At 56.4% G+C, this 13,509-nt stretch overlaps 1 protein-coding gene across 2 annotated transcripts in view; it reads left to right on the top strand.

The window, feature by feature from the left end:
* DYNC1H1 (dynein cytoplasmic 1 heavy chain 1) overlaps positions 1-13,509 on the top strand; it is a 66,056-nt gene that overhangs the window by 29,730 nt on the left and 22,817 nt on the right. For both annotated transcript variants that reach the window (XM_062181061.1, XM_062181060.1), the window contains exons 22-41: positions 21-187; positions 308-481; positions 1,317-1,482; positions 1,561-1,749; positions 1,833-2,027; positions 2,523-2,805; positions 3,021-3,121; positions 4,099-4,258; positions 5,934-6,177; positions 6,289-6,472; positions 6,704-6,916; positions 7,857-8,095; positions 8,269-8,425; positions 10,134-10,361; positions 10,757-10,987; positions 11,153-11,293; positions 11,538-11,771; positions 11,858-12,064; positions 12,147-12,268; positions 13,313-13,478. In XM_062181061.1, coding sequence (XP_062037045.1) covers positions 21-187; positions 308-481; positions 1,317-1,482; positions 1,561-1,749; positions 1,833-2,027; positions 2,523-2,805; positions 3,021-3,121; positions 4,099-4,258; positions 5,934-6,177; positions 6,289-6,472; positions 6,704-6,916; positions 7,857-8,095; positions 8,269-8,425; positions 10,134-10,361; positions 10,757-10,987; positions 11,153-11,293; positions 11,538-11,771; positions 11,858-12,064; positions 12,147-12,268; positions 13,313-13,478 — 3,801 coding nt within the window. The remainder of the gene's footprint in view (positions 1-20; positions 188-307; positions 482-1,316; positions 1,483-1,560; positions 1,750-1,832; positions 2,028-2,522; positions 2,806-3,020; positions 3,122-4,098; positions 4,259-5,933; positions 6,178-6,288; positions 6,473-6,703; positions 6,917-7,856; positions 8,096-8,268; positions 8,426-10,133; positions 10,362-10,756; positions 10,988-11,152; positions 11,294-11,537; positions 11,772-11,857; positions 12,065-12,146; positions 12,269-13,312; positions 13,479-13,509) is intronic.

Here is a 13,509-nt window from a genome sequence, read left to right as displayed (position 1 = left end):
TCCTCTCGTGTGCCCACCAGGTGTTCGAGGAGGACGCGCTGAGCTGGGAAGACAAGCTGAACCGCATCATGGCTCTCTTTGATGTGTGGATCGACGTGCAGAGGCGCTGGGTCTATCTGGAAGGCATCTTCACCGGCAGTGCCGACATCAAGCACCTGCTGCCTGTGGAAACCCAGCGGTTCCAGAGGTGAGAACCCCCAGGGGAGAAGTGTCGGCGGGGGCCGCCCACCCCAGGGGAGAAGTGTCAGCGGGGGCCGCCCACCGCTCTCAACACAAGGGCTGATGGATGCTTCGTTTGGTTTTGCAGCATCAGCACAGAGTTTCTCGCTCTGATGAAAAAAGTGTCGAAGTCTCCACTCGTTATGGACGTTCTGAACATCCAGGGGGTACAGAGGTCTCTGGAAAGGTTGGCAGACCTGCTTGGAAAGATCCAGAAAGCACTGGGAGAGTACCTGGAAAGAGAGCGGTCATCGTTCCCCAGGTGAGTTGGCTAGCAGTTGTGTCTTCACAGCATCGTCTCTCCCTTCCCACATGAAGGATTTTGTTAGCCAGGATCATCGGATGAATGCCATTGCTCTAATTCTGAACCATAATCCTTAACTTGCTACTGCCGGTTTATTAAGCTTCGTTTAAACTATCATCCACCCACCAAGCTGTGGGCTCTCTCTGGTGTATGGCCCTGACAGCTTTCTAAGTGGCAGCTCTTCCTTTCTGAATAGCTGGCTTAGGGTGGACTGAATGGGTGTTTGTTGTTGTTGTTGTTGTTGTTTTAAGATTTATTTATTTATTTGAAAGTCAGAGTTACACAGAAAGGAGAGACAGAGAGAGAGGGGTCTTCCATCTGCTGGTTCACTGCCCAGTTGGCCACGATGGCCTGAGTTGCACTGATGAGGAGCCAGGCGCTTCCTCCGGTCCTCCCATGTAGGTCTTCCACTGCTTTCCCAGGCCACAGCAGAGAGCTGGATCAGAAGTGGAGCAGCCAGGACTCAAACTGGTGCCCATATGGGATGCTGGCACTGCAGGCAGCAGCTTTACCCGCTGAGCCACAGCACCGGCCCCTGAACAGGTTTTTTTAAAAAGGAGTTAATGAAGTAAGGTGGATGACATGAAATTCATTGAATCCTTCTGACGTCTAAGTGTTAGAACATGTGTGTCTTTGGCTGAGGGCTGGAAGAAATCTGGATGTGATCTGAATCCAGGCTACAGGTTGTCCACCAGTAGCCACATCCTGTCCCCTTGCAATTGAGAGTTTTGCCTTGGTTCACCTTAATTGTGTATCTGAAAGTTTAGCAACTTGAACGTTATTTTAATTTTAGGTTCTATTTTGTGGGTGATGAAGATTTGCTTGAAATTATTGGAAACAGCAAGAATGTAGCTAAATTACAGAAACACTTCAAGAAAATGTTTGCTGGCGTCTCAAGCATCATTCTAAACGAGGACAACTCGGCCGTCCTGGGCATTTCATCCCGGGAAGGAGAGGAGGTAGCCACATGCACGACTGTAACTCGAGAAGCTTCTCTCACGCCTTGGCATGTCCCAATCCATATGTTTTTGTTTCAGGTTATGTTTAAAACCCCTGTGTCAATCACCGAACACCCCAAAATCAATGAGTGGCTCACACTGGTGGAAAAGGAGATGCGGGTCACCCTGGCAAAACTTCTGGCTGAGTCCGTTACGGAAGTGGAGATCTTTGGTAAAGCAACTTCCATTGACCCAAACACCTACATCACTTGGATTGACAAGTACCAGGTAATCTGTGGTGGAAGCGAGCTGGCCGTGGTGAGTGCACTGACTGACCAGGAAAGTGACCCTCCAGGGGCCGTGTCTTTCAGGCCCAGCTTGTGGTTCTGTCAGCCCAGATAGCCTGGTCTGAGAACGTGGAGACGGCGCTGAGCAGCGTGGGCGGAGGTGGCGACGCGGCGCCCCTGCACTCGGTGTTGAGCAACGTAGAGGTCACCCTGAACGTGCTGGCCGACTCCGTCCTCATGGAGCAGCCCCCGCTCCGCAGACGGAAGCTGGAACATCTGGTGGGTCGCACACTCGACTCCTTCGTCACCCGTCCTCACGCTTGAAGGATCTCACTGGTCTGGAGACAAGCAGATGGGGTGTTGATGTGTGCTGGGGCGCGTGTGCGACTGGCTCTCTGTGGAAAGGTGGTCTTGATGACTCACGGGAGGCAGCGATTGCCTTGCCCAGGTCTCCTGCCCTCTCTGCGTTCCTGTTGTCCCCTCCCCAAAGAGGTGGCTGCAGCCTGCCCTGAGCCCTGCTGGGCACGGGTGGACTGTTGGCTTTTTAAGCTAGTTGCAGAGTTTTTATTCAGACTGAGGTGTTTTTGTTGTTTCTTTGTTTTTGCCATAGCTTTGGGTACTATGTAATACCTAGTGGGAACAGCATTTCCATTATCTCTCCAAGTGAATTTGTGTTATGAAGTAGTTACCGAAAGCCGCTGCAGTTGGCTTTACCAAACGACTGACATACCCAGAAAGAGTACGTGTTGATTGCTGATAGCTGTACTTTCTCAGATCACAGAGCTGGTCCACCAGAGGGATGTTACCAGATCCTTGATCAGAAGCAAGATTGACAACGCCAAATCTTTCGAGTGGCTCAGCCAGATGCGCTTTTACTTTGACCCTAAGCAAACGGATGTGCTGCAGCAGTTGTCGATCCAAATGGCAAATGCCAAGTTTAACTACGGCTTTGAGTACCTGGGCGTTCAGGACAAGCTGGTCCAGACCCCCCTCACGGACCGGTGCTATCTGACAATGACACAGGCCTTGGAGGCCAGGCTGGGCGGCTCCCCGTTTGGTAAGCTACTCCACAAACCTGGACCAGGGAATCACATGAGAAACGTCATTTTTAAAGATTAAGCTGACGATAGGAATGTATCAGTTACACGGTTAGTCCCTCCTAGAATCTTGGGTTTGTCTGCATTCATGCCGTCCACTCTGGTTTACTGAGTGAACTGCCTTTTACAGTTAGGTAGCGCACTCAGCGTCTCAGTGCTTCTCCTCCAATAACAGGGCCTGCTGGCACCGGGAAAACAGAGTCCGTGAAAGCGCTGGGCCACCAGCTGGGACGCTTCGTCTTGGTCTTCAACTGTGATGAGACCTTTGACTTCCAGGTGAGACGTGGGGCCCACCTGAAACCTGATGGCCTCCAGAGGCACGTGGGGCCCTCAAGCCCGCACCTGGCTCCAAGCAGTCGGTCCGGCAGTCGGTCCGGCGGCTGGCCTGGTTCCATGGACTCCTGAGCCCTCACAGAGCCAGGTGCTCGATCTCCAGTGTCTGTGCTTTCAAGTTGCTTTAGCTTCATGTTTCCAAAATTACTTTTTAAGCATCATGTGTCAGTTTTTCTAAAATGGCAGTTTTTTGAAGAAATGTTTAATATCTAGGAACAAATTTAGTAGAAGAAGTTTTAAAAGCAACAAGTGGTAGAATGAAACAGCAGCTTTGTCATTGGGGTTGTATTAGATTCTGCATTGTGCACCTGCACAGTAATGATGGCTGCCAGTGATGAGTGCTCCGGCAGGCCCTGGCCCGTGCCTGACACCTGTATCTGATTCACCCTTCCCAGCCACCCTGGGGGCAAGATGGTATTAGGAGACATGGGTTTCAAAAACATGTGATTTGCTGAGGTCAGACAGATCATCAGAGCCAGGGTTGAGCCCTGTGGGGTCTGCACCGTAGTGAGTGATAGCTTAGACTGTGCTGACCCCACGCCACAGCACCTGCGGGCCACGTGGCTGAAGCCACAGACAGGCATCCTCTCAGTCCTGGAGGCTGGAAGGTGCAGGAGGGCTGGTTGTTGCTGAGGGCCCGCCCCCCGCTCACAGGTGGCTGCGTTGTTTTCCTGCTGCCATTCCCCTCAGCGCGTACAGAGGGAGAGCGTGCTCTGACCGCTTCCTCTTGCAAGGACGCCAGTTCATCAGATGAGGGCTCGCCCTCTGACCTCACTTAACCTGCTTTGATTGCCTTCCCGTAGGCCTCTCTCCAGATACAGTCCCCCAGGGCCGTTGGGTTCCAATGTATGAATTTGGGAAGGGGCACAATGTAGTCCCCAGCAGCTGGTTCTTAGCTTTCCTCTTTCTCTGTATTTCAGGCAATGGGACGCATCTTTGTGGGGCTTTGCCAGGTGGGTGCGTGGGGCTGCTTTGACGAGTTTAACCGCCTGGAGGAGCGGATGCTCTCGGCCGTGTCCCAGCAGGTGCAGTGCATACAGGAAGCCCTGCGCGAGCATTCCAACCCCAACTATGATAAGAGTAAGACTTCTCGTTTTCTATTAAAGTCACTTTCCGAATGTGGAGAGAAATTCCATTATGAACTAATTCTGACATCTGTGATTAGAAATAAGCAACAATTTTGGCCGGCGCTGTGGCTCAACAGGCTAATCCTCCACCTAGCGGTGCCGGCACACCGGGTTCTAGTCCCGGTCGGGGCGCCGGATTCTGGCCCGGTTGCCCCTCTTCCAAGCCAGCTCTCTGCTGTGGCCCGGGAGTGCAGTGGAGGATGGCCCAAGTCCTTGGGTCCTGCACCCCATGGGAGACCAGGAGAAGCACCTGGCTCCTGCCTTCGGATCAGCGTGGTGTGCCGGCCACAGCGCGCCGGCTGAGGCGGCCATTGGAGGGTGAACCAACGGCAAAGGAAGACCTTTCTCTCTGTCTCTCTCTCACTCTCTCACTGTCCACTCTGCCTGTCAAAAATTAAAAAAAAAAAAAAAAAAAAAAAAACAAGAATTTTGCTCATCAGAACAAGGCAGTGTGGTGAGTCCTGGTTAAAGACTGACTGAACAGCTTGTATCACTCGTACTGGGGCAGCCAGAACCCCAGCAAGCCCTTCCTCAGCTGGCCGGAGCCCCCAGCCCCGTGTACGTGTGTGTTTCCTCCTGCAGTACTGACCACACCACAAGTGCTTTGGCCGGCGTGGGCCCCCAGGACTCTGCTCTCCTCCGTGCAGCTCTAGAGAGCCAGCCTCCCTAGCCACCTGTTGGCCAGCGTTTTCTGTTGCCTGGTCTTGGCAGTGAGCCCTCTGTCATCATAGGAGAGACTCTGAGGGCTGTGTCCCTTGCTTTGCTCAACACAGAGCCAGGCGTGTGAGGCAGGCAGGGTGGAGTGTTGGGGGAATCCCTGTGTGGGGGCTGGATAAGTGTGACAGTCTTCTGTGTGCACAGGTGTAACTTCTGGAGATTGGTTGAAGGGCAGAGTGACTAGAGAGCAGGAGAGAGAGAGCTTCATCCGCTCGTTCACTCCCCTAACTGGCCACAATAGCGAAGGCTGGGCCGGGCCAAAGCCAGAAGCTCCTTCTGTATCTCCCACATGGTTGGCAGGTGCCCAAGTACTTGGCCATCCTCTGATGCCTTTCCAGGCACATTAGCAGGGAGCCGGGTCGGAAGCAGAGCAGCCAGGGCTGCAAGCAGTACTCCAGGAGGCCAGCACCACAGGTGGTGATTTCACCCAGCCCGGCCACTGTGGCCATTTGGAGAATGAACCAGCAGATGAAGATCTCTACACCACAACGTCAACGTCATCAGCCTCTTGGGTTTTTTGGTTTTGGGTGTTTTTTTTTTTTTTTTTTTTTTTTTTTGGTTCTGGTCTGATTTCGATGATCCTAGAGAAAACTCAGTTTTCATGACCAAAGCAATCAGTTGTGTTACAGTGTTGACGGATCTTGTTTTTATTCTGTTGGACTGCGTTTGTCGTCTTGTTCTGTCTGCACACTTGAGATGTGTGGGAAGGGTCTCGTGGCTGGCACACGTGAGCTTCTGCAAGAGGGTCCGGTGTGGCCCCTCCCACAAGCTTCCCCGCCAGCTCCCTAAGTGTCCTGGGCTTTGGCTCCAGAGGTTCCTGGCGGAGGACCAGTGCTCTGTCTGCCCTTTTAGGGACATTTTAAATGTGTTTTCCAACGTCACAAGTCTGAGTGCCGTCCTCTCCCTTTCAGCCTCTGCCCCCATCACTTGTGAGCTGCTGAACAAACAAGTCAAGGTGAGCCCGGACATGGCCATCTTCATCACCATGAACCCGGGCTACGCAGGCAGGTCCAACCTGCCCGACAACCTGAAGAAGCTGTTCCGGAGCCTGGCCATGACCAAGCCCGACCGGCAGCTCATCGCCCAGGTCATGCTCTACTCGCAGGGCTTCCGCACCGCCGAGGTTCTCGCCAACAAGATCGTCCCGTTCTTCAAGTGAGCAGCCGGGGTCGTTCCCAGCCTGTGCCTTGCTCCCATCTGTCGCATGTCTGCTCTCTTGACTCGGTGTGAAAGCGTGCTTCCTAAAGAGCCCCTTCTCTTCCTCAGGCTGTGCGACGAGCAGCTCTCTTCCCAGAGCCACTACGACTTTGGGCTTCGGGCTCTGAAGAGTGTGCTGGTGAGTGCGGGCAACGTGAAGAGGGAGAGGATCCAGAAGATAAAGCGGGAGAAGGAGGAGCGCGGGGAAGCAGTGGATGAAGGAGAGATTGCGGAAAACCTCCCCGAACAAGAGGTTTGTGCACTGCGCTGCTGATGGCTCAGGCCTCACACCTTGTGCAGAATTCCCTTTGACGCCTCGAGAGTCCTCACTGCCCCTGGGATCGCAGTGGGTAACTGTGACACTCACGCAGCAGGTCACGTGGAGGGTGTGGGCGAGAAGGGGCTCGCGCAGCTTGTTCACTGCTGCGCACGGCAGGAGGTGTGCGCCCCACGCCCGCCCTCAGAGCCGGTCCTTTCCCTGCAGATTCTGATCCAGAGCGTCTGTGAGACCATGGTGCCCAAGCTGGTGGCAGAGGACATCCCGCTGCTCTTCAGTCTGCTGTCGGATGTGTTCCCCGGGGTCCAGTATCACCGGGGTGAGATGACCGCCCTTCGAGAGGAGCTGAAGAAAGTATGTCAGGAGATGTACCTGACGTACGGCGACGGAGAGGAAGTCGGCGGGATGTGGGTGGAGAAGGTAACAGGTCGATCTGTTGACTGCTGTCCTCACAGGCCTGCCGCTCCCCCGCCACTAACGAACCCCACCGTGCACAGGACCGGAAGGGGCATTAGCAGGTTTATGAAGGTTCACCCTGGCCTGCTTGAGTTGTTCCTTTATTTAAATGCAAAGACAGCGGAAGTTGCCCGAGTTCACGTAGGTGGTGTCGTTCATCCTCTGAAAGTGCAGACTAAAGGAACGTCTGTAACAGATCTGTGCTGGTGAAAAGTCTGCTCACTTTCCAGCACCGTGGATCGGCCACCCAACAAGGCTTCTTGTCATTCCATACCCCGAATGATTCACCGAAGCAAAAGTTTTTATAGAGAGGCAGAGGCGGAGAGAGAGGTCTTCCATCTGCTGGTTCACTCCCCAGATGGCTGCAACAGCTAGAACGGGGCCGATCTGGAGCCAGGAGCCAGGAGCTGCTTCTGGGCCTCCCACGTGGGTGCAGGGTCCCAAGGACTTGGGCCATCCTCCACTGCTTTCCCAGGCACATTAGCAGGGAACTGGATTGGAAGTGGAGCAGCCAGGACTCAAACTAGTGCCCATGTGGGATGCTAACAATGGAGTCAGAGGCTTTACCCACTACACCACAGTGCTGTGTGTGAGCTCTGTGTGTGGAGCCTGGAGAAATGGCGCTGGATTAACCCCAGGCTGATCCTTCTGGTGTTTGTCCTGGGACCGCCTGTGTCCTCACTGAGGGACCTGATAGGCACCTCCCACCCACTGGCCGCAGCCTTCCCGACAGTTTAGAAAGGTCTGCTAGAGACCCGGCCTGAGCAGCGTCTCCCCAGCTGAAGAATCCCAGTGCTTGCCTCTCAGAGTCCGTAGGTGGTGTTTTCTGCTTGTTCTGCAGAGGGGCTGCAGAGCCTCCCTGTTCCCTCCGCGGGGGTCTTGATGCCGGTCTGTGACCCTGCAGGTTCTGCAGCTCTACCAGATCACCCAGATCAACCACGGCCTGATGATGGTGGGGCCCTCGGGCAGTGGGAAGAGCATGGCCTGGCGCGTGCTGCTCAAGGCCCTGGAGAGACTCGAGGGCGTGGAGGGCGTGGCCCACATCATCGACCCGAAGGCCATCAGCAAGGACCACCTCTATGGAACCCTGGACCCCAACACCAGGGAATGGACAGACGGGCTCTTCACACACGTGCTAAGAAAGTACGTCTGCTCCGACCTGTGTTTGCGTGCGGTGGTAGCTGTGGGGCCAGATGAGCTTTGTGTTTGCAGCCAAGGCCTGGGAACAGGAAGTCGTTCAGAAGCCATGACCGGGTGAGCATTGCTGTGTTAGATTCCTGAGGTGGTCACCGGCTGTCTTACACCCTCCCCTCCAGGATCATAGACAACGTGCGAGGCGAGCTGCAGAAGCGCCAGTGGATCGTCTTTGATGGCGACGTGGACCCTGAGTGGGTGGAAAACCTGAACTCAGTGCTGGATGATAACAAGCTCCTCACTCTGCCCAACGGGGAGCGCCTCAGCCTGCCGCCCAACGTAAGTAGCACGCGCCGGCCAACTGCAGCTCTGCTGCACAGGGGAGCAGTCAGCTGCGTGGGTGCCTCCCAGCCCGCACGCCTGCTGCGGGGCTGTTGCCGTCCCCGTTGCTGGCGAGAAGTGAGAACAGGCCTCCCGGCGACTTCCTCCCTTTCATTGAGTCCTGAGCACAGCCCGTAATTCTGTTAACCTTCCCTACAGCCCTACAAGGGGATTCAAGTGGGAATTTTGCTTTCTAAAGATGTATCTATTTATTTGAAAGGTAGAGATAACAGAGAGAAGTCTTCCATCCTCTGGCCCACTCTCCAAATGGCCACAACGGCCAGGGCTGGGTCAGGCCAAAGCCAGGAGCCGGAAGGTTCCTTTAAGTCTCCCACGTGGTTGGCCAGGGCCCAAGCACTTGGGCCATCCTCTTCCCTTCCCAGGTGCATTAGAGGGAACTGGATCAGAAGTGGAGCAGCCAGGATGCAAACCAGAGCCCTTACAAGAGGCTGGCACTGCAGGCAGAGGCTTAACCTTCTTCGCCACAGCGCCGGCCCCAAGTGGGAATTTCCCAAGCTACAGTACATCTAGGAGGTGGCCGAGTGAGGAATTTACAGAGGAGCAATCAAGGTTGTCCTTGGGAAAGTCCAGAAAGAACATCCCGAGAGCTCTCTGGACGGTGGTAGTTGCAGTAGAGACCGAGGGGAGTGAGCAGCGGGGCAGGGCCACAGGCCCCAGCGTGCGCAAGGGGACCCGGGGCAGTCGACTGAAGCCAGACCCCGGGGGTGAACGTCGGGGCAGGTCTGGAGCTGGTGCGCTGCCCAGTGCAGAGCCATGGGGAGTCATGGGAGGAGCGGGGTCCCCTCTGGCTCTTCAGAGTAGTTCCTGCGTGCAGGGTGGGAGCGGACAGGCTGCTGGAGGCTGCTGCAGCGTCACTACCAGCGGCAGGGTGGATGAGCTGCTGCAGTATACAGGCGGTGCCCGTGGGAGCTCACAATAGACCAGACATGGCGGGAAGAGAGGACTGGATTCTCCACGCGGCCTGGAAATGCGCGCGTACTCAGACTGGGCTCTGCTTTGATAGCTGATGGTCTGGTGGATTCTGTTGTCAGAGATTCACCTCCTTGTGAGGCGGCAGCAGCAGCAGGGCAAAGGCTCTGGAATCCTAGCGTCCGATGGCAGGCCAGCCCCGCTGTCTGCTGGCAGGGGAGCCCCAGCCAGCTCCCCAGCCCCATCTGAGGCGTTGGTGAGGCCCGGTGCCCAGAGCCCTCCGCTGTGGGGGATCCAAACTGCTCGGGCCCTTCTCCTCCAGGCCCATTCCTGTGGAGAGGGCTTGGTGGATAGTGTGGCCACGGGAACTGTAGACGTTTTTATTTCTGATGTAAGTGCAGAAAAATTGTTTAAATTACCCTTTTAGTCTATACATTAAACAGTCTTTAGAAAGGTTTGTTAGATTTATTTATCTGAAAGGCAGAGTGCTGATCCATTCCCCAGATCCACAACAGCCAGGGCTGGGCCAAAGGCAGCACCTGGAACTCCTTTCAGAACATGTGGTGACAAGAGACCCTCATACCTGGGCCATCACCCAGTGCCTTCCCTGGGACATCAGCAGGAAGCTGGATTGGAACAAGAGCAGCCACCAGCACTCCCCGCCTCAGGTCACAGAATCTTAATGTCTGGCTTACCAAACCCACATCATTAAGTCTGCTTAATGATTTCTTTTAAGGTGCGAATAATGTTTGAAGTGCAGGACTTGAAGTACGCCACGCTGGCCACGGTGTCTCGCTGTGGCATGGTGTGGTTCAGCGAGGACGTGCTGAGCACGGACATGATCTTCAACAACTTCCTGGCCAGACTGCGCAGCATCCCCCTGGACGAGGGGGAGGACGAGGCGCAGCGGCGGCGCAAAGGCAAAGAGGACGAGGGCGAAGAGGCTGCTTCCCCCATGCTGCAGGTGCGAGGGCTGCGCGCCTGGTCTTCTGAACGGCACCCACAGGCCTGCTGGAGTGCTGGGACCTCGGGGTGCAGCGAGGTCAGACTGCCCCGTCGCCCGAGCACAGGGAAGTCACGGCCCTCTGCACAGATGGCCGCCACGGGCTCACTGTGGAATCCAGGCGTCAGCGGGTTCTGTGTCCTCGGTGCTGCCTGGCTGGGAGGGGAGCATGTGAACCCTAAATGTCTTTCAGCGTTGTTGCCACATTCAGCGAGGACCCCAGTGCTGCTCAGAAACAGGGTTAGGAACCCCAGGACGAGCCGTGGCTGTGGACGCGCCACCTCCTGGGCCTAGGTTAGTGGAGGGAACGCCCCGGCTTGGACACGCCAACTCAGCACCCTTGGTTCCGCCCCTAGATCCAGAGGGATGCAGCGGCGATCATGCAGCCATACTTCACGTCCAGCGGGCTCGTCACCAAGGCGCTGGAGCACGCCTTCAAGCTCGAGCACATCATGGACCTGACGCGCCTGCGCTGTCTGGGCTCGCTCTTCTCCATGCTGCACCAGGCCTGCCGCAACGTGGCGCAGTACAACGCCAACCACCCCGACTTCCCCATGCAGCTGGAGCAGCTCGAGCGCTACATCCAGGTCAGGCATTCTGCCCACGGGCAGTGCTCGCTGTCCTGGGCGAGCGTCCGGCTTTCCCGAGGCGCGGGGCGAGGCACGGGGGGGTGTCCGTCAAGTAGGAGGGCTTCCAGCCTCTCCACGCTGTGCGTGGCTACTGTGGTTGAGACGCCGGTGCCTGTCTTACAGCGCTACCTGGTGTACGCCATCCTCTGGTCCCTGTCTGGAGACAGCCGGCTGAAGATGAGAGCAGAGCTGGGGGAGTACATCAGAAGGATCACGACGGTGCCGCTGCCGACGGCGCCCAACATACCCATCATCGATTACGAGGTGGGGGGGCGGCACGGCCTCACGCTCATTCTCCCCGGCTTGGTCTGTTTCGCCCCGGAGCAACCTGGCCATGGGCTTTGACTCCGTTTCCTCATGTCCTCGAAGGGCTCTCTTTTCTTCATTTTCGTTTGTCTGGTACCAGACGTTTAGATTAACTCAGTGAAAGTTGTAACTCTTGTGCAGGTGAGCAGGTTTTGTGTGGCGTGTGTGCCGCAAAGTGATTTGCACCTCCGTGTCTCTGTAGGTGTCCATCAGCGGGGAGTGGTCCCCGTGGCAGGCCAAGGTGCCTCAGATCGAAGTGGAGACGCACAAGGTGGCAGCCCCCGACGTCGTGGTGCCGACCCTGGACACGGTCCGCCATGAGGCCCTCCTGTACACCTGGCTGGCTGAGCACAAGCCGCTGGTCTTGTGCGGCCCTCCTGGCTCTGGCAAGACCATGACCCTGTTCAGTGCCCTCCGGGCCTTGCCCGACATGGAGGTACGGGGGCAAGAGGTGGGCAGCCACCTGCTGGTGTTCCAGTGTGGGACTGCTCTTCATCGGGTTCCGTGTCTTCCCTTCCAAAGGTCGTGGGCCTTAACTTCTCCAGTGCGACCACTCCCGAGCTGCTCCTCAAGACTTTTGACCACTACTGCGAGTACAGGCGCACGCCCAATGGCGTCGTCTTGGCTCCTGTTCAGCTGGGAAAGTGGCTCGTGCTGTTCTGTGATGAGATCAACTTGCCAGACATGGACAAGTACGGGACACAGAGGGTCATCTCCTTCATCAGGCAGGTGCGTTGCCGCCCACAGCCCCGCTGTGCCCAGTGCTTATGGCTTCCAGGGCGCTCCTAACGTGTCACGCCGTCTCCTTCAGATGGTGGAGCATGGAGGCTTTTACCGCACCTCAGATCAGACGTGGGTGAAGCTGGAGCGAATCCAGTTCGTCGGGGCTTGTAACCCACCCACCGATCCTGGAAGAAAGCCCCTCTCACACAGGTAACAGCTCTCTGCAGCTGTGGGGTTGCTGTGAGCTTAGCACGGTAATAATCTGAATTGAGCAAGTTACCAAGGTAACAGTACTGCCTGTCTCTCCTGGGATGCCCCCGGGTCACTTACACCATGCCGTGACACCCAGAAAACACGTTGAAAAGAGAAGGATTGAGGGATGGGCGTTCTGTGCGGGAATTCAGAAGCCAGTAGGGCACCCGTACCCCATGTCGGAGCGTCTGGTCTTGAGTCTCGGCTCCACCGCAGCAGGTGGGTGCTCAGTGATTGGGTCCCTGCCACTCACATGGGAGACCTGGATTGAGTTCCTGACTCCCACTCTTTTTTTTTTTTTTTTTTAATTTTTTGACAGGCAGAGTGGACAGTGAGAGAGAGAGAGAGAAAGGTCTTCCTTTGCCGTTGGTTCACCCTCCAATGGCCGCCGCGGTAGGCGCGCTGTGGCCGGCGCACCGCGCTGTTCCGATGGCAGGAGCCAGGTGCTTTATCCTGGTCTCCCATGGGGTGCAGGGCCCAAGCACTTGGGCCATCCTCCACTGTACTCCCGGGCCACAGCAGAGAGCTGGCCTGGAAGAGGGGCAACCGGGACAGGATCGGTGCCCCGACCGGGACTAGAACCCGGTGTGCCGGCGCCGCAAGGCGGAGGATTAGCCTAGTGAGCCGCGGCGCCAGCCCCTGACTCCCACTCTTGACCTGGCCTACCTAGGCTGTTGTGGGCATTTGGAGAGTGAACCAGTAGACAGAAGATCTCTGCCTAGCAAATAAATTTTAAATGACAGAATTGACTTCTTGGGAAGTAATGAACTCCCCCAGACCCATCAGTAGAGCCATCGAGGCTGAAATAAGCCTGAACTCTTGTCCCCTCTTGCGTGGCACCAGATGTATTGGGGGTCAGACCCCAGCCTGAGCAGTGGGTGGCCGCAGTTAGCCTTGACATTCAGCCTGGGGAGGTGGGCTTGGGGGTGACTGTCCCCTGGGAGCCTGCCCCTCGCCTGCAGCCAGCGAGCAGTGCAGGGCTGAGCTGCTGTCCTTGCACAGGTTCTTGCGTCACGTGCCCGTCGTGTACGTGGATTACCCGGGCCCTGCCTCCCTCACGCAGATCTACGGCACCTTCAACCGCGCCATGCTCAGGCTCATCCCGTCCCTGCGCACGTACGCCGAGCCGCTCACCACGGCCATGGTGGAGTTCTACACCATGTCCCAGGTACGTGCTGTCTCCTCTGGTGATGGAGGAC

The sequence above is a fragment of the Lepus europaeus genome, chromosome 22, assembly GCF_033115175.1.
Source record: "Lepus europaeus isolate LE1 chromosome 22, mLepTim1.pri, whole genome shotgun sequence".
Lineage (NCBI taxonomy): Eukaryota > Metazoa > Chordata > Mammalia > Lagomorpha > Leporidae > Lepus > Lepus europaeus.
The sequence above is the reverse complement of the archived record's forward strand: the minus strand, read 5'-3'. Positions and strand labels throughout refer to the sequence as shown.